The sequence below is a fragment of the Microtus oregoni genome, unplaced genomic scaffold, assembly GCF_018167655.1.
Source record: "Microtus oregoni isolate MIOR12 unplaced genomic scaffold, Mior012 000006F_ref0000085, whole genome shotgun sequence".
In the NCBI taxonomy this organism is placed as follows: Eukaryota; Metazoa; Chordata; class Mammalia; order Rodentia; family Cricetidae; genus Microtus; species Microtus oregoni.
This window is the reverse complement of record NW_024543065.1, coordinates 39,487,141-39,512,921: the sequence shown is the minus strand read 5'-3', so window position 1 is coordinate 39,512,921 and position 25,781 is coordinate 39,487,141. Positions and strand designations below refer to the sequence as shown.

Sequence of the window (25,781 nt, the reverse complement as noted above, 5' to 3'; positions counted from 1 at the left end):
ATGGTGATTGGAACTGTGACCTTGACTCTACCATGAGGAGTAACCATCTGAGCCTTGGATCCATTGGCACCTAGAGACTAATCACCAGAGACACTGACAGCCCCAACCACACCAATCAGAGGAAAAGATGGATATACAAGTTAAGAACACACTCAGTATCACAAAGAGCAACATGACACCAATAAAAAGTGGCCCTACAACAGCAAGACTTGAACAACCAAATATAGATGAAACAGAAAAAAATGACTTAAAAAATAACTTTAGGAGAATGCTTGAGGCCGTTAAAGAGGAAATAAAAAATTCTCTCAAAGAAATGGGGAAAAAGACAAACAAACAAAAAAAAACTGAAAGAAATCAACAAATTTCTTAAAGAAACTTTAGAAAAAGCAATCAAACAGATGAAAGAAACTATTTGAGACTTGAAAACCTAAATAGAGGCAATAAAAAAAACCCACACAAAACAAGGGAATTCTGGAAACAAAAAAAAAGTAGTAAAATGATCAGAAACCACAAATGCAATCATAAACAGCAAAATATAAGAGATGAAAGAGAAAATCTCAAATGTTGAAGATATGTTAGAAGAAATAGTCTTATTGGTCAAAGAAAATGTTAAATCTAACAAAAGCTTAACACAAAATATCCAGGAAATATGAGAAACCATGAAAAGACCAAACCTAAGAATTATAGGGATAGGAAAAGGAGAAGTCCAACTCAAAAGCACAGAAAATATATTCAACAACATAGAAGAAAACTTTTCTAACCTAAAGAAAGATATACATATGAAGATACAAGAAGCATACTGAACACTAAATAGACTGAACAAAAAAAGAAGTCCCCTTGCCACATAATAATGAAAACACACTATAAACACAAAATAAACAAAGAATATTAAGAGCTGCAAAGGAAAAGGGCCAAATAATCCAATAAAAAATGGGGTACAGACATAAACAGAGACCTCTTAACAGATGAATCTACAATGGCTGAAAGACCCTTAAGGAAATGCTCAACATTTTTAGCCATCAGAGAAATGCAAATCAAAACAACTCTGAAATTTCATCTTTCACTTATAAGAATGGCTAAGATTAAAAACAGTGATGACAACTTATGCTGGAGAGGATGTTGGGTAAAGGGAACTCTCCTCCATTGCTGGTGGGAGTGCAAACTAGTACAGCCCCTTTAAATATCAGTAAGATTTCTCAGAAAATTAGGAAACAGCCTAACTCAAGACATAGAAATACCATTTTTGGGTATATACCCAAAGGAAGGTCAATCATAACACAAGGACGCGTACTCAACTATGTTCACAGCAGCATTATTTGTCATAATTAGAAGCTGTAAACAACCTAAATGTCCTTGACCAAAGAATGGATAAGGAAAATGTCGTACATTTACACAATGAAAAAAAATGACATCTTGAAATTTGCATGCAAATAGATGAATCTAGAAAATATCATATTGAGTGAGGTAACCCAGACCCAAATAGACAAATATCATATGTACTCACTCATAAGTGGCTTTTAGACATAAAGCAAAGAAAAACCAGCCTATAATTCACAATCCCAGAGAACCTAGACAACAATGAGGACCCCAAGAGAAACATACATGGATCTAAACTACATGGAAAGTAGAAAAAGCTAGATCTCCTGAATAAATTGGTGTCAGCGGTCAGCCTCGACAAAAATACATTTCTCCAGAGTGGAGGCATGGGAATTCAGAAATATAGTAAAGAATACAAAAACAAGAATGAAAGTAATAAAACGCAGAAACATATAGGATAGTATTGGTAAGAAATTTTTCAGTAAGTACTGAAAATTCCCCCTTGTTTAATTTCCAGCTGGTTAATATACCCCTGGCCCCCAAAGATAGGAGTAAGACAAAAGACTGCATTAATATACCAACGGAAGTCACGGGCTACATTTATCACACTCACACCCTAGAGCAAAAACTCTGTAGGTAAACCACTCCCCGGGTAAAATCCAAAGTTATTTCCATAAAGGGAACTAGAACTTAGTTGTTTTAGGTGGGAACCAACTACTTCCCTATTTCAGTCTGGCAACTAGTCACACCTGTTGACAATACCTTTGGGAGAACAGAACTCTGGTGTACAACTAAGTGGGACCTTTGTTAGAAGCACAATAACCTTGAATGAACTAAAAACAAGTCCCAAACTCTCTGACCTTTGGTCTTTTTGGCCCTCCACAAATTGGGAGCATGGGGATCATGGGAGAGGGTAGAAAGGGAGGGGTGAGAAAGGGAGGGGAGCTGAGAAAAATATATATAGCTCAATAAAAACAATTTTAAAAATTAAAATAAAAAACTCCAAAAGAATTTATCAAATCTTCTGATTCATAACACACTCCACAGTTAAACCAACATGAATTAATTCAAGAGATTTAGAAGCAGTAGCAAAAATGAAACAGCACTAAATACATCCTGATTATAAAGAAAAGCCTAGAAGCAGATTGATTCATTACAGAATTATGTCAGAATTTCAGAGAAGTTATCTAAAGTATTCCTTGATGTAAAATGAAAGCAAGGCTTCCAGATTCTTTATGAAGTTTATAGTACCTGATATCAAACCAGATAAAATGGCAAAATGAAAAAAATTAGCTTTTATTATTATCCTTTTCCCATTTCACATGATACACCTTGCTTAGTGCTCACTCTGATCCCTTACTCCGTATAATCCTGGTCCATACACATCCTTCTCTTATCTTCCTCCTTCTCTCCCACCATCACTTTCTCCCACATTCCCTAACTCTCTTTCATGTTTATTTCTGTTCATTTTGGTTTTTGATCCACCAAGATTAACCATGACCTCTTGTGAGACTGTATGTTTGGAGCTGTGTGCTGTAGCCTGGTGGGCTCAGCAGAAGAGACACAGCTAAAGACAGTGATTTCCCTTCCCCTAAAATCTATCCATAGCCAGAGTTGAGAGGTAAAGGGGGGGCTCTGTGAGCCTCCTGCTTCCTAGACTGATTGTGACTAGGGCTGGTCTTGAGTGAGCCCAGTGAAGGTAAGTACAGTTGCTCTGGGTTACTGATTCAGCAGCTGTATGGAGTCTAGAGAATAACATATCATGGCCATGTCCCCATCTTTCTTTTCTTACCTCCTTCACACCTTCCTCAGTATTCCCAGAGCCGTAGATGGCACGGTGGAACTTACTTGTTCAGGGCTATGTCCATATGTATTCTTGTTTTCTTCATTTTGGTTAGCCACAAGTTTCTACATCCACCACTGAGTTCTTAAATTGAATTTTCTGTGTTTTCCATAAAATCACTCACATAATGCTTCCCATAAAACAATCTTGTTTCTCTGAGTTAGCGCATCCACCGCATCATCATCTCCCAGCACAGGATGACTTCAGTACTGGACTGTCGTTAATGGCCTGACTGAGTATCGACTTTCAGAGACACCTATTTCCTTTCTAAACCCGAGTTCCTGAAATGTCTTCCCCCAGGTCAAAGTTGATAATAGTTAGTGGTGGATTTTTGACTGGTAAGAGTGGGAGTCTGACAGGACAGGATAACGATGGATTTTCAGTGTCACTTCATTTGCATAGTGTTGATATTGACTATGCAGCTTCCAGTAAAGCTCTCCAGAGTGAGTTACTGTCTCAAACATTTAAAATATTGCAAATAAGTTATAACATGCATATGGAACTTCACTTTTACCGTTAACTAGTCCTACTTGCATGGAACATTTTATTTTCATTATTTTCTTTCAGTGAGCCATGCATCTCCTCTGCCTTATCTTGAAGCTTGATATTCTGTTTACTAACGGATTGATCACTTTGGATTATTATTAACCTTATTGCATTTTTTATTTCTTGTTTCATTTCAGTTTGGGTTATGTATGTGTGTTTCCAACTGCTTATTGAACTCAGTTTTCATAGTGTACACTGTCCTCATTTTCTTCAGTTATTTGCTAATGTGTCCTTGTCCATGAACCATTTCGTTCCTATCCTATTTAAATTGCTTCAAACACACTTTTCATTTTTAATCACCTTGAACACGACACAGTGTTTTTGAGTTCTGTATATTGAATATCATTTAACTTGATCTACTTAGGGGCTATAGATATGGTTTGTGATTTGAGCCAAATGCTTTTTTTATTTATTACGCATACAATATTCTGTCTGTGTACATGACTGAAGGCCAGAAGAGGGCACCAGACAGATGGTTGTGAGCCACCATGTGGTTGCTGGGAATTGAACTCAGGACCTTTGAAATAGCAGGCAATGCTCTTTATCTCTCCAGCCCGCCAAATGCTTTTTAATCTTAGTTCTAATTTGTTTTGCGAATGGGACAGAATTTAGGGTATTTGTTGCATTTTGCTGTGTTTTTTTTTTAACCCGGGAGGCTGGTATTCCAAGATGAGAGACTACGCAGGATGTAATAAGCCTAGTGAACAAATGCATTTTATACTTATTAGAATATTTATTAAGAATCCCCAATACATCCAAGGCTGCACCTGAAACCACAACTTAAGGACATCATCCACTCAGACACAGTCCTAAACTCCCTGACTCCCACTGGACAGTATTTAAACAGAGACAAAGAACAATCCTCTGCTCTGCACATCTGGAGAGTCCATTTTTGTATGCCCAGCGTCAAAAAAAAAAAAAAAAAAAAAAAAAAAAGTTTCCCTAGGATGCGAACCATCGCTTTAGAGACTGGGCCTGACCTTCAACTAAGATACACCACACAGGTGAGCAGCCTTGCATGTGTACCTTATGTGAAGACCCTCAGCATAATAAAATCCAATTTTAGTATACTATGTGCATATACTGTGTGCATCTACTTTCTTGCTCGCGACACAGGATAACTTGTATCACAAGGTTTCAGAATCCAGGCTGGAGGTCAGATACCAGGGTGCAGCGTTCTCCTGGATCCAGTTCTGCTCTAGGCTGGCAGCAAGCATGTGGGGAGGCTGTGCAGAGCGGGTCCAGGGCAGCCTGACAGCTGGAGCTGTGTGGAAGACGGCCTGAGACGGAGTGGGCGGGACGGGCCCAGGATAGGGGCGGGGACACCTGTCAATCAGAGCAGTTCAAGGGAAAAGAAGCAGTCCCTGTACTTCAGAAACCAAAAAATAGCGCGCCTTAGACGGGTTTAGAGGAAGCACGTCACCGGAAGCGCCTTGTGCTGGGCGGGGCCAGCAGGAGCCGCACCAAGGAACCAGGCTCCAGAACGGAAATTCCACCATTCGGGGTTGGATTCGGGACCACGGTTGTCTAGAACTAGGTAGGGAAGACACTGCTGGGTGTTCGGGGACCGAAAACTCCCCGGGGTCGCGGTCGCCGCGGGGCGTCCTGGGAAAGTCAGCCGCGCCGTGACGGGAACCGCAGCCCGGGGCCCTGGAACCTCCCAGGTCAGAGGAGCTGCGGGGCTGGGACCCAGGAGGGAAGGGACCAGGGTTGTGCTCGCTGAGGCTGCTCAGAAGGACACAGCTTTCAAAATTCTGTTGTGGATATCTTTCCGTTTTCTGTACGTTTGGGAGCCTATGAACTGGTGTTTTATCATGATTTTCCCACCTTTACTGTCCCCAGAGTTTTGTTCAGAGAGTGTTATTGTCTCCTGTTTGCAAACAAGGTTCCCCTTGCTATTGCGACAATTCCGAAGCTCCTGTAATTTAAATTCATCTGTGCATTCTAACTCCCGTTTTACCATTTGCCTATTCAGGAGAGTAGACTTCCGCCCTGAGGAGTTGGCATTCCCACCGAGCTTTGTCGGTGTTGATCACATGAGGATCCAGTGCAGATTTGATTGTATCAGAAAATACACTTTATGGAGGGCTCCAGTTATGGCTGAAAACATTAACATTTGCTGAGTAAAGTTTTTACTGCCCATCGTTCTTTCGAGATACATGCCGTCTAGATGTAAATACTGCATTCAGAAATGTGTCATCACATGTGTTTTCATGCTACATCCTAGATCCAGGCAAGTGCATGGTCCAGGCAGTATGCATGCTGTCAGAGTATTGTCAGGCCACAGTGTTTTATAGCTAGCATACTTATGAAACAAAATTTTAGAAAGCATCTTTTGAATAATTATTATCACTCACCTGTATCAGACAAAAAAATGTAACCTAGGTTAAAGAAAAGCACTCTGCCCATGCACACGTGACCAAACTATTGTATTTTATTTCGGGGTTTCTTGACATTCAGTGCTGTGACTGTGGGCTTTTTGCAGAAATGGGAGTGCCTAGACCCTGTTCACAGGGCTTTTAGCTGAGCTCTTTTTTTCTTGCAGTCTCCCTTGCTGGGCAAACTACCCTGCGTGTGTGTGAACTGTGAGTGAATGAGTCTCACTCCTCAGAGAGTAAAGTGAAATGCTCAGAGAAAGAGAGATGTGTATGTGTGTGTGCGTGCGTGCGTGCGGGTGTATGCCTATGCGTGTGAGAGAAACAGAGAGAATTTCTCTTCCTTTGGCATGTGTTACACATCAATTTTTTTTATTGATATTTATTGAGCTCTACATTTTTCTCTGCTCTTCTCCCTGCCTCTCCCCTCCCCCTTTCAATCCTCCCCCAAGGTTTCCATGCTCCCAACTTAATCAGGAGATCTTGTCTTTTTCTACTTTCTATTTCCCATGTAAGTCTCTCGTAATGTCCTCATTGTTGTCTAAGTTCTCTGGAATTATGGTTTGTGGGATGGCTTTCTTTGCTTTGTGTTTAAAAACCACCTGTGAATGAATACATGTGATAATTGTCTTTCTGTGCCTGGTTTACCTCACTTAAAATAATGTTTTCTAGCTCCATCCATTTTCTTGCAAAATTCAAGCTGTCACTATTTTTTTCTGCTGTGTAGTACTCCATTATGTAAATGTATCACATTTTTCTTATTCATTCTTCTGTCAAGGGGCATTTAGGTTGTTTCCAGGTTCTGGTTATGACAAACAAAGCTGCTATGTACATAGTTGAGCACATGTCCTTGTGGCATGCTTGACCATCCTTTGGATATATACCCAGAAGTGGTATTACTGGGTCTTGAGGAAGGTTGTTTCCTAATTTTCTGAGAAATCGCCACACTGACATCCAAAGGGATTGTGCCAGCTTGCATTCCCACCAACAATGCAGAAGTGTTCCCTTTTCCACACAACCTCTCCAGCATAAGTTGTCACCAGTGTTTTTTATTTTGGCCATTCTTGCAGGTGTAAGATGGAATCTCAGAGTTGTTTTGATTTGCATTTCTCTGATGACTAAGGATGTTGAACATTTCCTTAAGTGTCTCTCAGCCATTTTAGATTCCTCTGTTGAGAGTTCTCTGTTTAGGTCTGTACTCTTTTTTTTTTTTAATTGGATTATGTGATCTTTTGGTGTCCAATTTCTTGAGTTCTTTGTGTATTTTGGAGAGCAGACCTCTGTCTGATGTTGGGTTAGTGAAGATCTTTTCCCATTCTGTAGGCTGTCATTTTGTCTTGTTGACCGTGTCCTTTGCTTTACAGAAGCTTTTCAGTTTCAGGAGGCCCCATTTAGTAATTGTTTCTCTCAGTTTCTGTGCTGTGGTTCCCTGTGCCAATGCATTCAAGTGTACTTCCCACTTTCTCTTCTGTAAGGTTCAGTGTGGCTGGCTTTATGTTGATGTTTTTGATCCATTTAGACTTGAGTTTTGTGCATGGTGATAGATATGGATCTATTTACATTCTTCTACATATTGATATCCAGTTATGCCAGCACCACTTGTAAAATATGCTTTTTTCCATTTGATATTTTTTGCTTCTTTGTCCAAAATCAGATCTTCGGAGATGTGTGGATTGATATCCAGGTCTTCTATTCACTTCCATTGGTCCTTCTGTCTGTTCTTATGCCAGTACCAGGCTGTTTTCAGTACTTAGCTCTGTAGTAGATTTTGAAGTCAGGGATTGTGATGCCTCCAGAAGTTCTTTTATTGTACAGAATAAAAGAACTATCCTGGGGGAGGACCTTGGACTTCGCACAGGGCAGGGAACCCTGACTGCTCTTTGGACTGGAGAGGGAGGGGGAGGGGAGAGAGGGAGGGAAATGGGAGGTGGGGAGTATGCGGAAATTTTTAATAATAATAAAAAAATTTAAAAAAGAAAATAAATATTAAACTTTTTTTGACGGTCCTAAATTGTTTATTAGGTATGAATTGTACAAACATTACGTATATTAGCGGTAACGGTGGAGCTGCAGAGTGTCCGCCTTCTCCAGGCTGCAAGGCGAGAGTCACCAATAGTGTGGTGGAACTTGTGGCCCTTTCCAAGGCCACGGCTCTTGCGGCCTGCAGACGTCAGCCCACGCATCTCTCTGTGCTTGTGGACCGGTTTGGTGATCCATTGGATGTCAGGGTTTCTTCTGATAGCTTTATGGAATGGATCGATGAGGATAACCTCAAAAAATTTGTATGTGTAATCTTCGCCAACCCAGTAAGAATTCAGGACTCTCAGAACCCCACAGTGGCGTCCAGCTCTCTCCTCAGCAACAGACTGAAGGCTTCGGCAAACTTTAGCTGGTTCACACCATGATGGACTGGCTTGCCGTAGGTCGCTCCCTTGGGCACCGGGCGTTTGTGGCCACCACAGGGGACTCGAATCCTGTACAGGACCTTAACCTTGCTTGGCCTTGTTGCTGAGCCTCCGTGCTTTGTCAGGCTGGGTGGGGCGGTACTGCCAGCAGTGGACCCTCAGCAGGAAGCGCCTCATGTCCAACTGCTTCTTCCGCCACAGCTCCTGGATGTACTTCTACGCGCCCATCTTGGCTCACCTGATGGCCGCCGTCAGAGGAAAAAGCAAATATTAAACTTTTTACAAGGAAAAAAAAAACTATCCTGGGTTTTTTGCTTTTCCATATGAAGTTGAGTACCGTTCTTTCGAGGTCTTTGAAGAATTTTGCTGGGATTTTGATGGGCATTGCGTTGAATCTGTCATCAATTATTTTTGTTCATGAAAAGTTCCGGGTGTTTTCTGAAGAATCTCTTGCTCCTGTGCAGTCTCACATTGTCAGTCAGTTCTGCTCACCTGGGAATCAGAACAAAGAGCCCTCTGTGGAGAACAGACAGTAGCAAAGGATCCAGGAATGTTAGAGGGACTGAGGAAGGAGTAGGGAAGGACTCAAGTGACTGTAGCAACAGGGCATTCAATTGGTTTCACCAGATTCTATTTCATTCAAAATTTATTTATTTATTTATTTATTTTGTATATAGTGCTCCTCCTGTGAGTATGTCTGCAGGCCAGAAGAGAACATCAGATCTCATTACAAATGGTTGTGATCCACCATGTGGGTGCTGGGAGTCGAACTCAGCACCTCGTCAAGAGCAGCCAGTGCTGTTAACCTATGAGCCATCTCTCCAGCCCCTACTGTGCTCTTCTTTCTACTTTCTGAACACCAGACATAACCAGCTTGAGATCTGTGTACTGTATACAGTTCATGCTCAAACAAGTGCTGGTGACCTATAGGTGTCCAAGATCTCTGATATTCTTGCCCATCCCATTTATTGCTTGGGTCACATGCTCAGCACCCTTTGAATAGAAGTCACTGAGGTGCAAAAATATATCTGTTTAGAGGCATGTCTGTGTTTGAGGAAATAGCTCACAGGTTTTTAAGTTGAAGCCCTAGACAGGGAACTTCATGTTAGAAGCATGTAAAAATCATTTGTTTCTTATTGTACCCCACTATGGCTTTTCGTCTATTCTCTGTGAAGTAGAAAAATGTAGTTATAAAGTTGAAGTCATGGACAGAATTAGAATTAAATCATGGGACACATTCTCCTTCCATATTAAACATTGGTGAATTTGAAGCACAGCATCTGTGACTTGAGCAGGGATTTTTTATGTTCTTTCCGAGAGAGGTGACAGTAGTACTCAAGCTGAATGTCACAGGTAAAGGTCACTAAGTGAAGCACCAAGTGAAAATGTCCTGATTTTTTATCTTCAAAATTCATGCACTGCCATGCCCACATTTCTTTACCATCCTGATGCTGGCCATGAATCCCCCATGCATGGAATGTTAAATATTGTAAATTCACAACAACATCATAATCATTCCTGGCTCTCAGAATTCTGTTGTACTTATCTTACTGTTGTTGGTAAATTTTTGATATCAACTGGCGCTTTTCCTGATGTTTTCATTGATATTATGGTTGTTAGACTAATACAGAAAAATATCCTGGTAGCGGGTTTGTGGTATCTTTTTTCTTGTTGTTTATTTGCTTGCTTGTTTTTGTGATTCTTATAGTGATAGTTTATTTGTGTTTTAGTAAATAAACTTGCCTGAAGATCAGAGGGTAAAACTAATCCTCTAAAGGTCAGGCAGTAATAGCTCACATCTTTAATCCCAGCACTAGGGAGGTGGTGACAAGAGTGACAAGAGTGGGTGGAGAGAGGAATATAAAGGGGAAGAAAAAGGAAGTCATTGGAGTAGGTGGAGTCTGAGGTTGTTGGGGAACGTTGCAGGATCACCCCTTTTTTTTTGTCTGAGACTTGGTAGAGATAAGAGCTCTCTAGTGACTTGTCTGCTTTGTTTTTCTGATCTTCTTCTTGAACCCCAATATCTGTCTCTGGCTTTTTATTATTTGTGCTACAGATTGTGGCTATTACAGTGATCCTGGAATTTAGAATCATCAATGCTTTCTAACTCCGTTTTTTTCTCACTTGAATTTTAAACAGAATGGCCTTTGTACCTGGCTCTCCCCTTTTTCTCCCAACTCCCACCCCAAGAGCTTGCACCATTACCCTATTATCTTTATCCTATCCACGGTTATCCACATTTCCTTCACATTCTTACCCCTCTTATTTCATGTACGTTTTGGGTGAGGTTTTACACAGGTAGCCTGGCTCTTCATGTGTTCATAATTCCAACTGCCATGTCATATGACAGTACCAGTTCACACCCCATCCTCCAGACTTTTTGTGTGTGTGTGGGAGGGGCGTCGTTCGAGACAGGGTTTCTCCATGTAACAACCCTGACTGTCTTGGGACTCGTTTTGTTGACCAGGTTGGCCTCAAACTCAGTAAGATCCACCTGCCTCTGCCTCCCAAGTGCTGGGATTAAAGGTGTGTGCCACCCCCCATTCTCCAGATTTAATAGTCTCCACACCACCTGTAATGGTTCCTGAGATTTGGATGTGGTAATATGGGTTTTTCCATCTCTGGATATGCATTCATCAGTATCTGAATAAATGTTTTCTGTTTCAAATGACGTTCCTTGGCTGAGTCTGAAAGCAGCACCAGGCTGTGGTGTGAGCAGAACCTGCAAAATGTCAGGCGTAGATTCTCTCCAAGGGCCTGTAACCTTTCCATTCATTGTCTTTTTGCCAGTTTTCATAACAATCTGTATATTTCCATTGTAAAACTGGCCTTAGATCACACCAGAAAGCTTTCTGTTACCTACAAAATAGTCTTGGCTGTATTATACTAATGGCATAATATGCTTGGGAAGTTGACTTTGCAGTACACAGTGTCATTGTCTGTGGACTCTGATCATCTCTCCCAGCAGTCTGCAGAGTACATTTAGTGGTTTGAATGCTACACCAGGATTTCAAGACATCTTTAGACACTATAAGTTGTTTGCTGATTTCTCAGCATCTTCTATTGGAATATAGAAAAGGCAATGCTGTTTGTGGATTTTATATGGCTTCCTGAGACTGTTTTCAGATCTGAGGTTTCTCTTGGAACATGAAAGATTTGGAAATTCAGAATTACATTTCTTGTAACTTGGGACAACTTGCCTTTCTCAGTGTCTTCATTTTAAGCATTGAAAATTTTCTTTCCTTGCTCTGGGTGAACTTGGATGCACTCTGTTGAGTTAGTGTGGAGGGAGTGGACATCTTTGTTCCTTTTTATGATTAGAGCAGAATGATGGTATCTGTCCTCGTTCTGTGTAATGTCAGGTTTAGGTTTTTTCTTTTGTATTCTTTATGCTGAGCTGTTACTTTTCTCCTCATATTCTTTAGTTTTATACTGAACAAATGTCACATTTTCCCACAGATCTTCCATTGATCTATTGACATGATCATGTATCCTCTCTCACTGAATCTGTGTATTTTGTTCCTTGAATGGATTGGTTTGTGGCTATTGAAACAGTCCTGCATTTCTTGCATGAAATCCTTGCATTCCATTTCCACATTTATCAGGGACAGTAATGTCTTGGAAAGTGGTCTGAATTTTTTTTCCTATGCTCATATATTTGTTGTCGTCTGCTTGCTTTGTGTATCAAAATAAAGCAGCTTTGTGTGATGACTTTGTTGCATTCCTTTTCTTTATGTTTCTTGCAGTATTCTCTGTGGAGGATTAGTAGAGTTTTTTTTCTATAGGAATTAGAAGATTCTGTGCTGAATCTGTTCAATCCACAGACACTGTTAAAGGAAACACTGACTGCATCAAGCCCAACATTTGCTTAATACTGTTCTTGTTTCATGATACAGAAGGCTGATTTTTTTCCTTGTTTCTAAAGAAGAACACATCCTTTTCTTTTTCTATTCTGATTTATTTGTATATGACTCTCCACAACACTCCATAAGGTAACACTGGCATCATTGACATACATTGCAATGTCTCATTTTAAATTTTTTTTTTTTTTTTTGGTTTTTCGAGACAGGGTTTCTCTGTGGTTTTGGTTCCTGTCCTGGAACTAGCTCTTGTAGACCAGGCTGGTCTCGAACCCACAGAGATCCGCCTGCCTCTGCCTCCCAAGTGCTGGGATTACAGGCGTGCGCTACCACCGCCTGGCTTCATTTTAAATTTTATTACATGTGGGATCCATTTTCCTATTCAGAAAATGTATAAAAATGTTTTGTATATGTGGGTTTTTTTTTGCTTTTATTTTTTAACTGCAGTAAGTCTGCATTGACTCCTTGTATTCTTCTTTGAGTCTGTATCATTAATTTCTATTATGGGATTCCAATGCTCTGAAATCTGCACACCTATCAGTAAGATGTGCTTTAGAAAGAGGACACATTTTTTCTCTAAATGGTTCATGATGGCCCAACAGGAGTCAGCATCTGCATCAGGAAACTTGGATTAAGGCCTGAGTGTTAATTGTGGTGTAAGCCACAGCCTACAGTCTCTTTCATGTGGTTAATCTGTGAATACATTGAGAAACAAATGACAAGGTTGCAGTTGAGCCTCAGATCCCTACAGCTCATGCATACTCTTCTCTGTGGAGAGTTGCGCCTATGTGGTGCTAGTCACTGGATGTTCTTTCTCCTGTTGCATTTCTCCATCATCACTGTATTGCTGTCCAATTTCATCTTGCTGTTGTGAATTCCACTTATGTTCTCATGGAACCACCTATAGGGAGGACACATACTGTTTCTATTATTGCTCTCAGGTTCTTCCCCTTTTGTTAGTTTAAAAATATGAGTTCTCCATTCATGTGTCCTCTGGTTTCTTCTGAGTAAAATTAGTAAAACTAATGAAATATTTTTATTTCCTTTGTCAAAACTGACAATTTCTCACCTATTCTGTCATATTATTGTAGTGGCATTTCAATTGTATTTTAATAAATAAAGCTTGCTTGGGGATCAGGGAAGTAAGACAGCCACACTGATCAGCCTTCCAACCAGACAGTGATAATATACCTTTAATCCCAGTAGCCACACTCGTTGCCTTAGAAACTGGGCAGTGCATGCCTTTAATCCCAGTGGTGCACACCTTTAATCCCAGAACTAGAGAGCATTATAAAATGGGAAGAAACAGCTCTCAGACAGTCTCATTCTGATGTTCCTGGAGGCAGGAGTGCTCTTTTGGACTGAGGTCGAGGTAAGAGCCAGTGTCTGGCTGCTTTGCTTTTTGGACCTTCAGGTTGAATCCCAATCTCTGTCTCTGACTTTTTATTAATTGTGCTTCATAGTGTAGATTTTAGAGTGACAAGCTGATTTTCATTTTATTGTCTTATTTTCTTGATGAAAGCATGAATATTCTAGATTCATTTAGTGGTCATTCTTTAGTGTAATTGATAAATACACTAAATACTCTTAGAAATAAGGGAAATACTGGTTATCAATATAGTCCTTTACATTTTCTATGTTCTCTGGAGGAGAAACGAATGTGAGATACTGCTGATTCTCTCCAGCCCTCTTTCTTGTTTTTAACGAAAACCTCAAAGTTCAAAGACAATTGAATATTTATGGCAAGGACAGATATTACAGTATACTGTATAATTTTTGTATTTACTATTGAATTAAACTATTCTCCTATTTCTGAACTTTAAAAAAAGGAGAATTTTATTTGTTTCTTTTTAATACATCCCAGTCCCACTTTCCCCTCCTTTTTTTTCCCTCCTATCTCCTCCAATTTCCCTTCTCCCTCAGCTCCAGTCATTTTCCACTTCTTTTCATAAAGGAACAAGCCTTCCAGAGATCTCAACACAGTATAACTAGATGCAATAAGATTATACATAGCAGGGCATTAGTTCATACCCCTTTAATCCCAGCACTTGGGAGGCAGAGGCTGGCGGATTTCTGAGCTCAAGGCCAGCCTGGTCTACAGAATGAGTTCCAGGATAGCCAGTGCTACACAGAGAAACTTTGCCTTGAAAACAAAAATAAATATACAAAGAAAGTAAGGCTAGACACAGTTCCTCATATTAAGAGTGGATGAGTCAACCGAGTAAGAGGAGACGGTTTCTAAAGGGTCCAGTAGGAGGAAAGCAGTCAAAAGAGTCAGAGGTGCCCCCACTCACACTAGTAGGAGTCCCACAAAAACACCAAGCTAACAACTGTAACATACATGTAGAGGACCTAGAACAGACCCATGCTGTCTCCATGATTGCCCTTTCAGTGGTTGGTTCTGAGAGAGTTTGGTTTTTCATTTACATGGATTTGTTTTCAACTATTGTTTTAATTTGGTCATAAAAAATTTGCAGCTGCCTGTTATTTCAATGAGGAAAACAAATAGAGCAGTTCCTGCAAATCATGAGGGATCAGCGTAGGATTGGTCCATTTCATCACCAGGTGTCATCAGTATTTTTCCTCTAGATTGAAATAGTGATTTACTGTGTTTGTGTTTTGGACGTGGTAGTTACTCTTTAGCTCTTCTCTATCTATCTATTCTCTATGTTAAATGTCTTATTTCCTGTGTTGTCCTTGAAAGTTTCTCTCTGAGTTTTCTATGTAGGCTTTGTCTCTAATTAGCAACTGCAGTGCTTCTTGAGTGCATAATCTGTGTTATTTCAAATTTTCTTCAAGTGAACTTCCCTCTGTGAATTTTAAGAGCCCATGTTTCTGGGTGCAATGATACACTCAAAGTATATCCTTCCATGTTCCCTCCCCTCTCTGTAGGAATCTTGTGATGTCCTTTAGTATCTTTTGGGGTTTGGTATCATGTGTAACATTGTGTTAATTTTAGCTTTGTATTTTTGATATGTTGATGTGAAATGTCAAGAAAAGTTCTGGTGTTTGTTCCAGAGACAGAAACTAAGAGAAGACCAACAGGAAGAATGGATGATTGTCCTGTAAATCTACCCCAGGTCAGTGTTATATCTGCATTTCTTTGAAAATTGTTTTCATTATTGAAATTATGTGAGCCTTTATTTCTTTTCCTATTATATTGTCATCTGTGTTAGGATTTCTCTTACTGTGAGGAGACACCATGACCACAGCATCTCTTATAAAGGAAAACATTTAATTTAGGGCTGGTTTATAGGTTCAGAGGTTTAGACCTTTATTGTCATGGCAGCAAGCATGGTATTGTGCAGGCTAACATGGTGCTGGAGAAGAAGCCAAGAGTTCTACATTTGATCAGCAGGTAGAAGGAAGAACTTGACTTGAGCTTCTAAAAACCTCATGGCCTACCCCCAATGACACATATCCTCTAACAAGGCCACACCTACTCCAACAAAGCCACACCTCCTTTGTCCCTGGGGACAAAGCATTCAAATCTTTGAGCCTATGGGGTCATTCCTATCCAAGTTACTAAATTATCTAAAGTGTTTATTTTCTAGTGTTCTTTTTTTTTTCATTTTCTTTTCTGATTGTCAAGATTAAGTCCTTAAATCTTTCAGCTTTGTATCATATTTTTATCCCATTGTACCCTCCCTTGGTTATTTCAGTGAGGACATACTATTTTTAAGGTTTAAGACCTATAATACTGAAAGAGATTCTATTGTAATTGATGATCAAAAAACTATGTTGAGGACCATTTCCTATACAGGATGAACTTGTGTTCTTATATATTAGTGAGGAAGGAAGGTTTCATGTTCAGTATAGATCAGTTTTCCAAATCCAGGTTTATGAAAATAGCCATGCAAGTACAAGAAACTTTGACTGACGTCACTGAGCAATTTATGGAAATGTAGACTTAAAAGAGACACTCTGTCAGGAATCCTAGTACTAAATATTTCAGCGCCTCATAAAGCACAGATAGTGGAAGGAATGTGTGTCTTATTCTTGCCATAAAAACTGATGTTTTATGAGGAGATGCAAATTTCAATATACTGGATTTTCTTTCACATTTGATGTCACACAATGATGATGGGTGTTGACACCTGACATCTTTTCATTTCAAGAGAGATCCTGTTCATATCATTCTCTTGATAAAAAATGTGCAGTGTTCTCAGTACACAAAATAGTAATTTTGACTTTTATTTTAATTTTCAGACAGAATATAAGCACTACTGTCTCTACCTCTATATTGCATCATGTTCAATATATCAGTAAGAATTTTCTAAAGAACATTGACTTGGTGCTGTGTATATGCCGTCAATTTTTATATGTTAATGAATGTCCCTTGTACTGACTTCACTCTCTTCTTTTGGAGGAAGAAGGTTTGTTCCCCCAACCCTAAGTTTTTTCTTTCCCTGGAGCTATAGTATAAGTATATTAAGTATGTAGATACTTTGAAGAATTGTTGCAATGGACAGGTTTTCTTCTCATTCTTTAAAAATATTTTAATTTAAGTATGTGAGTATTTATCTGCATGTTTTCCTTCATGATGCCTGTGGACCCCTAACACTTGGTACTAGAGTCAGGTACTGTATTGAGATACCCTGTGTGTAGATAGAATGAAGTACAATTTCTCTGCAAAAACAGCAAAAGTCCTTTATTTCTGAGCCATCTTTCCAGCCCCCCAGATTTACATTTGTGGTACACACTCAATATAGTACCAGTTTATATCCCTGTGTCTTCTATTTTTGGAAAAATGAAGGAGGAATCATAAATGATTCTTACCTATGCAACCCAGAATCCTGTTAGACAATTCAGCTCAAACGCTGAAGAAAAGAATAGAGTTGAAATTTGAAGATTGTAATTGTGAAGTGTGGGGATGGAGAGATGGCTCAGAGGTTAAGAGCATTGCCTGCTTTTCCAAAGGTCCTGAGTTCAATTCCCAACAACCACATGGTGACTCACAACTATCTGTAATGAGGTCTGGTGCCCTGTTCTGGCCTGCAGGCATACACACAGACAGAATATTGCATGCATATTAAATAAATAAATAAATAATTTTAAAAAAAGAAATTGTCAAGTGTGCCAATCTCATGAGCAATAATATAGTCAAAACTAATAGATAATTAGAATAATTCTCACACACTTAATACATTCATTTCAAACACAGAAAACCTTTTATTTCATCTGAATGTATTGTCACATACAATGTTTATTTGTAAATATTTTTCTCATCCTATAATAAAACCTCATTGAATTTCTGAAATTGTTATTATCTGTATTGGGTATGTCTGCTTTTAGAAATATTTGGATAATATTAACATTGTCTATGGCAGATTTATCTGTTTCATGACTGCAAATATTTTCATAAAAAACTTCAAATAGTTGATTCTATGAGTTGTTTGGAATGTTAGGTATATACATCTGATGTCATACTCTTTACTATTAAAGGAAAATCTCTAACTTAATTCATCCATGAATTTTGCATCCCATATTCTACCTCTTTGTTCTAGAAAGCGTGCAACTTTATAACTAGGACTCAGGATCTGAACTGAGAATCCAGAATAGAGTCATATGAGGCCTAACTGGAAAGAGACAGCATCCATATTTGAGCAAGATTGAGAGTTGTAGAATTTAGAAGCATTTTTGCTCACCCTAACTTTTCCTTGTGAGAGATGACTGTGTAAACATCTTTGATTTCAAGATAGCATTTGTAAAGGTACAATTTTGCATCTAGACCTTAAGTGTGTATCTTCTTTTATTACTTACAAATTTGCTGGTTGTGGTACTATTATGCTATCCTATCTTTACAGAGAAATGAAATATAATATAGTGTATGAGTATTGTAGAAAGTATCTTTTATTAAAATTAACTTTCATTTTTGTATATTTGGCTGAATAAATGTGTGAATGCTGTCTGTGTCTCCTGCCTATATAATTTAGTAGAGAACATTGGATATTATGGAACTGGAAAGCTGCCGTCTGGGTACTGGGAGTCAAACTATGGTCCTCTGGGAGAGCAGCCGGGGCTCTTAACTTCTGAGTCATCTCTGGAGCACATTTAGAAAACTAGTGTGTGACTAATATCCATAACTCACCAGTATCACAAAATATCTCTAACTTTTTAGTTGTCTTTTACCTAGGTAAGCATTTTGTCCAGCAGTTCATGGTAAATGTTTAATTAATTATCCATTACAGGGTCTCTTGACATTTCAGGATGTGGCTGTGGACTTCTCCCATGAGGAGTGGGAATGCCTGGACTCTGCTCAGAGGGCTTTGTATGTGGATGTGATGTTGGAGAATTACAGCAATCTAGTCTTTATAGGTAAAAAATGTTCTTCTTGTAGAATTCTGGGTTATCATGTGTATTTACCTACTTGTATGTATGTAAACTCCCTGAACTGTCTAGAGACTCTTAGAAATAAGGGAAATACTGGTTATCAATATAGTCCTTTACATTTTCTATGTTCTCTGGAGGAGAAACGAATGTGAGATACTGCTGATTCTCTCCAGCCCTCTTTCTTGTTTTTAACGAAAACCTCAAAGTTCAAAGACAATTGAATATTTATGGCAAGGACAGATATTACAGTATACTGTATAATTTTTGTATTTACTATTGAATTAAACTATTCTCCTATTTCTGAACTTTAAAAAAAGGAGAATTTTATTTGTTTCTTTTTAATACATCCCAGTCCCACTTTCCCCTCCTTTTTTTTCCCTCCTATCTCCTCCAATTTCCCTTCTCCCTCAGCTCCAGTCATTTTCCACTTCTTTTCATAAAGGAACAAGCCTTCCAGAGATCTCAACACAGTATAACTAGATGCAATAAGATTATACATAGCAGGGCATTAGTTCATACCCCTTTAATCCCAGCACTTGGGAGGCAGAGGCTGGCAGATTTCTGAGCTCAAGGCCAGCCTGGTCTACAGAATGAGTTCCAGGATAGCCAGTGCTACACAGAGAAACTTTGCCTTGAAAACAAAAATAAATATACAAAGAAAGTAAGGCTAGACACAGTTCCTCATATTAAGAGTGGATGAGTCAACCGAGTAAGAGGAGATGGTTCCTAAAGGGTCCAGTAGGAGGAAAGCAGTCAAAAGAGTCAGAGGTGCCCCCACTCACACTAGTAGGAGTCCCACAAAAACACCAAGCTAACAACTGTAACATATATGTAGAGGACCTAGAACAGACCCATGCTGTCTCCATGATTGCCCTTTCAGTCTCTGTGAGCACCTGTCAGCCCTACCTAGTTGATGTCTGTAGGCTGTGTTTTCCTGGTGTCCTCAACCTTCCTGACTCCCTCACTTCTTGCTCTTATTCCTTGGAGTTCGCTGAGCTCCAGGGGGACAGACCTAATGGAGATCTCCAATTTGAACTCTGTGTAATGTTTAACTATGGGTTCTGCATCTGCTCCTGTCAGATGCTGCTGGTAGCCACTTTGATGACAATTGGACTAGGCGCCAATGTATGACTTTATAAGAATATCATTAGAAATAATTAATTTGAAATTTTTCTATCATAGGTCTTTTGACTATCTAGCCTCAGGTTACTGGTTATCCAGGCAGTATTGGGCATGGGCTTCCCTTCATGGTGAGGGCCTCGAATTTGACCAGTCATTGGTTGGCCCCGCCCAGAAATTTTGTTCCTCCATTACCCCAGCACATCTTACAGGTGGGATAGATTGTAAGTGGAAGGTTTTGTGTCTGATCTGGTGTCCCAGTCCCATCATTTTAAGCCTTACCTGGTTACAGAGGATGGCTAGTTCAAACTCTGAATCCTCTGTTTCTAGGAGTTCTCTCTGGGGTCACCCTCATACAATCCTGAGAGCTACTACTGTACTAGATTTACACATAGACATCACACATGCCAGTGGCCTACAATCTTCCCTTTGTTCTTCCCTCCAAACTGATCTCTCCTGTTTGCATTCCCACCCACCACCATTCCACTCTCAGTATCCATTCTATTTCCCCTTCCCAAGGAAATCCATGCATCCCACTTAGATCCCTTAAAAAGAGAGATTTTAAATTAAAGAAAGATTTTTGGAGGTGAACTTGTTGTTGTTTTTGTTTATTTATTTGTTGTTTGAGATGTGGTCTCTATATTTAGTCTTAACATGGTTTTAATCATAGCAATAGGGAGGAAGAAACAAGAGGTGAGTTTCATTCTAGCCTGGGTTACAAAGTGAATTCCTAACCAAAGAAGGCACATGATGTGACTGTGTCTCAGAAACATACACAAGAACATAGGGAATCTTATGTGATCCTTCAGAGAGCTCCCTTCTCAGAGTTCATTATTGCTCATTCTTTTCTACAAAGTTTACAAACCATGTAGAAAGTTTAGAAAAGAGTGAAAAGGTTATTAGCCTTCCTTGTGGTTTGAGTGGAGGGTCTTCTGAGCTTCCATATAATGATAGTTAAATGCAGAAGACATTTGCTTGAAACTCTATTTTTAAGAATTGTTAGTTTACCTTTCTTAGAAAATTTAAGTTATTGTATCTGTTATTCATGAATCAATTGCTCTAATTCTTAATTGTGTTAATTTTCCAGATAACCATCACATATGTGTTGAATATAAGGACCTTCACCTTTGCTCAAAGCATAATGTCCATAATCACGTGCATAGGCAAAGAAGTGAGAACACAGAAGAACCCTCCAACTGTGAGGACTGTGGAAGCTGTTTAAATTTTTGTTCCAACATCAGTCAAAATCAACAAATCTATTCTGGAAAGGAAGAACAAAAAAATACCGAGAATGATAACTCTTTTGACTCTAATCATAAATTCAGACTGAAAGAAATCCACAGTGGAAAGGAACCACAGCAATGCCAGAAATGCTTCAAGACATACTCAATTCTCAGTAGATACCAAGGTTCTCATACAGAGGAAAAACCTTATAAATGTACAGAATATAGCAATATCTTTCTGCATTTACCACAACTCAAAGTACATAACAACATCCATTATGGAGACAAACCCTACAGTTGTATAGAAAATAGTAAGTGCTTTTATAATTCATCAGAGTTTAAAAGATATTACAGAATCCACACTGGAGAGGAAACTTACAAATTTACTGATTATGATAATTGCTTTATTTGCTGCTCAGATCTTGAAAAGCATCAGAAAATTCATGGAGGAGATAAGTCTCATGAATGCAAGCAGTGTAGTAATTTTTACACATTGTCACACCTTGAATACCATGATAGAAGCCATACTGGAGAGAAACTTGATAGATTTAATGAATGTGACAAATCCCTTTCCACTCTCTCAGGTGGTAAAACAAATCAGAGGATTCACACAAGAGAGAAACCTTACAAATGTACTGAGTGTGATAAAGCATTTATTCAGAAAGCTAAACTTAAAGCACATCAAAGAATTCATACTGGAGAGAAACCTTACAAATGTAGGGAATGTGGCAAATGCTTTACCCAGCAGACACATCTAAAAACTCATCAGAAACTTCATACAGGGGAGAAGAATTACAAATGTAGTGAATGTGACAAATCCTTTTCCCAGAAAGACCATCTTAGGAGACATCTGACAATTCATACTGGAGAGAGGCCTTATAAATGCACTGAGTGTGGGAAAGCCTTTGCCCGTACTTCATACCTTAGATTGCATCAGAACATTCATACAGGTGTGAAACCATACAAATGTGTGGAATGTGGCAAATGCTTTACTAGTAGTTCATCTCTTCGATTGCATCAGAACATCCATACAGGTGAGAAACCTTATAAATGTAGTGAATGTGACAAATTCTTTACCAGTAGTTCATATCTTAAATTGCATCAGAATATCCATAAAGGTGAGAGACCCTACAAATGTAGTGAATGTGGCAAAGGCTTTATCCAGAAACAACAGCTAAGAAGACACCTGACGATTCATACAGGAGAGAAGCCTTATAAATGTAGTGAGTGTGAGAAATGCTTTTCAGTTGCTTCAGATCTTAGAAACCATCAGAAAATTCATGCAGAAGAGAACCCTTACAAATGCAGTGAGTGTAAGAAGTGCTTTAGCAGTAGTTCATCTCTTCGACAGCATCAGAAATTCCATACTGGTGAGAGACCTTACAAATGTAGTGAATGTGGCAAAGGCTTTATCCAGAAACAACAGCTAAGAAGACACCTGACAATTCATACGGGAGAGAAGCCTTATAAATGTAGTGAGTGTGAGAAATGCTTTTCAGTTGATTCGGATCTTAGAAGCCATCAGAAAATTCATGCAGAAGAGAATCCTTACGAATGCTGTGAATGTAAGAAATTCTTTAGCAGTAATTCATCTCTTCGACTGCATAAGAGAATCCATACGGGTGAGAAACCTTACAAATGCAGTGAATGTGACAAGTCCTTTATTCAGAAGCACCAACTTAGGAGACATCAGACAAATCATACAGGAAATAGGCCTTATAAATGTAGTGAATGTGAAAAATCCTTTAGCAGTAGTTCATCTCTTCAATTGCATCAGAACATTCATACAGGTGAGAGACCCTACAAATGTAGTGAATGTGGAAAAGGTTTTATCCAGAAACAACAGCTAAGAAGACACCTGACAGTTCATACAGGAGAGAAGCCTTATAAATGTAGTGAGTGTGAGAAATGCTTTTCAGTTGATTCGGATCTTAAAATCCATAAGAAAATTCATGCAGAAGAGAATCCTTACAAATGCAGTGAGTGTAAGAAGTGCTTTACCAGTTGCTCATCTCTTCAGTTGCATCAGAGGACTCATACAGGTGAGAAACCTTACAAATGCAGTGAATGTGACAAGTCATTTGCCAGTGGGTCCTATCTGAGAATACATAGGAAATTTCATACAGGAGAAAAACCTTACAAATGTGGTGAATGTCAGAAATCCTTTACCACTGGCTCATATCTTAGATTGCATCAGAAAATTCATAGAGGTGAGAAACCTTACAAATGTAGTGAATGTGGCCTATCCTTTGTCAAGAAACAACTTCTAAAGAAACATCAGAAAATCCATACTCGGGAGAAACCTTATCAATGCAATGAGTGTGGCAAATGCTTTAGCCTGAAATTCAAACTTAGAGAACACCAAAGAATTCATACAGGAGAGAAACCTACAATTGTAATGAATGTGGCAAATGCTTTATATGGAAATGACGACTTCAAACCCATCAGTGAATTCATACAGGAGAGAAACCTTACAAATGCAATAAATGTGACAAATATTTTACCAGTGGATCATATCTTAGAGTACATCAAATAGTTCATACAGAAGAGAAACCTTACAAATGTAGTGAATGTGAGAAATCCTTTACTACTGACTCATATCTCATAAAATTCATAGAGGTAAGAAACCTTACAGATGTGTTGCATGGGGCAAAGACTTTGACACTCACGTCTAATAAAACATCAACATAAAATATACATACTGTTGAGAAAAGTTGCCAATGTAAGTAATGTGGCATGTGCTTTTTCCAAGCTATATCCTTAGGGACTACTAGAGGGGCTTCACTAGAGAATCATTGTGAACACGAGAAACTTGTGAAAGCCTTTAAGCAATGTTCAACTCTTAGTACATATCAAAGAGTTAATATTGAAGAGAAATTCTGAAAATGTGACAGTGTGGAAAAAATTCTTCATAACATACTTTTTTAACTTTAAATATTTCATAATGAATACAAAATGGAGAAGCCTGAGTAATATGCTGTTATGTAGGTATTTCCTGTACAGTAAAGCATTCTTTCCTGGAAAGGAAGCTGATTAAGATGAAATAAACTACTCAATAGCTTCAAGAAGTTCCAGAATTTGACAGGGTTTACTGTGTTTAACTCCTGAAACACCAATCATGCTCCTTAGATATGGCTTAAACGAATTGAGCCAGGAAGATAGGGCACCCTTTAACCTGTGGGTACGTCTGCAGATGGGCAGTGTGTTCCCGGTGTCTAGTGTTCATAATCTATGTTGAAGTTTCATGTTGGTAATTACCTTTAAGTCCCTTTGTCCTTATAAATGGCTCCTCAGTAGCCATATTTTTCTTTGAGCCGCAAGCTCACAAATAATGAGACAGAGACTTACTACTTTTGGAACCTCTGCCTATACCTTAGGTTTTTTCTTAACAAGCTCCTATATCTTAAATTATCCCGTATTTTTAGGCTACATGCTACCATGTGGCTTTTTCTCCCTTTCATTCTGTCTCCAAGTTGTTCTGAGTCTTGTTAGCATCTTCTCCATATGCCCAGATTTATCTCCAGTTCCTTTCTTTTCCCAGAAGTTCCGCCTATCCTTCTTGCCTCACTATAGGCCATTTAACTTCTTATTAAACCAAGTACAATAACACATCTTTGCACAGCGTATTAAAATATTTTGCAACATTCCTCCATATTCCTGTAATTAAACTCATTGATTTAACAACATGAGTTTCAGTGGCATCCATATTTGTTCCTGTTGTTAGTCCCCATTTGGGTGGTTAGTTGCGTATGTATTTTACATTTACCCAGGAAACGACTCTCATGCTGACCCCATTCTTCAAAATTGCATGTACACCATAAAAATGATAACAGAGGAAGTATTTGAGTCAAATATACTAGGGAAGATTGTTGTAGTTCACTGCTCCAGGCTTACTGCCATAGTTGTACCTGGTCTAGTTAATGGAGCTTAACACAGACAGAACATATAGGCTTATGGAGCCTCAGAGAGGAGGTTGCTTTCTTTGCTTTCAGGGAGAAGAGAGTGGAGTTTGCAAAGGGGCAAATGAAACTATGTCTATAAAACTGTCAGAGACATATTACAAAATGGGCTGTGTCTATGCATGCCTCTAAATGCTCCAATGAACCTCTGAACACTGGTGCCCATGAGCAAATATTGAGCATCATTGTATCCTTGTTTCCTCTTTTACCTTAGAAATTCTAGTCTACAAGCCATCCCTAAACAATTCAATTTCAACTTTTTGTTAAGACTTTTCAGTAACCATAATGTTGTAGATATACCAGAAAATTCATCATGAAATTAATCTCAAGAAAATGGCTTTAATAAAGACTTACTTTCAGTTTCATTTCATGTGTGAGTTGATCCATACAAATATGAGTAAATTATGAAACAGATGACCTGTGAAGAAGACAATGTGTACATGCTCATGTATGCCTTAGAAATCCTCAGAAATGTGCCTGAAGATCATTTTGAAGTACTGAGAAAAGATGGGGGAGTACTTATTCCAACTCTGAAGCACTATATTAGAATATTGATATTAAAAATAGTGAGATTCAGACATTTTAGACTTAGGCCAAGAAATGTGTTGCAGTGTATTTAGCCATACCATTACATAAATGGTTCAGGGATTTAGTAGCCAACTAATGGAAACGTTTATTAACATTAAGGTGTTCTCAGTATTTCTGTTTGTTGAAATGAAATGTGAACTGAAATAGTACATCTTGTAGTATAGATACTGACTGGGCGGGGAGTGAATCTTGGTGCACATGTGAATGCTGAGA

At 38.9% G+C, this 25,781-nt stretch overlaps 1 protein-coding gene and 1 pseudogene across 2 annotated transcripts; one reads left to right on the top strand and one right to left on the bottom strand.

The window, feature by feature from the left end:
* Positions 1-5,153: 5,153 nt before the first annotated feature.
* On the top strand, positions 5,154-25,345 carry LOC121449529 (zinc finger protein 665-like). Of its 2 annotated transcripts, none has more exons than XM_041654015.1 (4): positions 5,154-5,243; positions 15,365-15,426; positions 18,538-18,664; positions 20,886-25,345. In XM_041654015.1, exons 2-4 carry the CDS (start codon positions 15,397-15,399, stop codon positions 23,555-23,557), a joined length of 2,829 nt encoding a protein of 942 aa, XP_041509949.1. In that variant the 5' UTR covers positions 5,154-5,243; positions 15,365-15,396; the 3' UTR covers positions 23,558-25,345. The 2 variants fall into 2 exon arrangements, with proteins under 2 accessions (XP_041509949.1, XP_041509950.1); XM_041654016.1 differs by lacking the exon at positions 5,154-5,243 and adding an exon at positions 5,254-5,370.
* On the bottom strand, positions 8,131-8,714 carry LOC121449530 (annotated as a pseudogene).
* Positions 25,346-25,781: the final 436 nt, after the last annotated feature.

Bases quoted from the DNA above. Each gene is read 5' to 3' on its own strand.
- LOC121449529 (XM_041654015.1), top strand. From the start codon at position 15,397: ATGGATGATTGTCCTGTAAATCTACCCCAG. The intron at 15,427-18,537 runs GTCAGTGTTATA...TATCCATTACAG, and splicing joins GTCCTGTAAATCTACCCCAG to GGTCTCTTGACATTTCAGGA. The intron at 18,665-20,885 runs GTAAAAAATGTT...TTAATTTTCCAG, and splicing joins CAGCAATCTAGTCTTTATAG to ATAACCATCACATATGTGTT.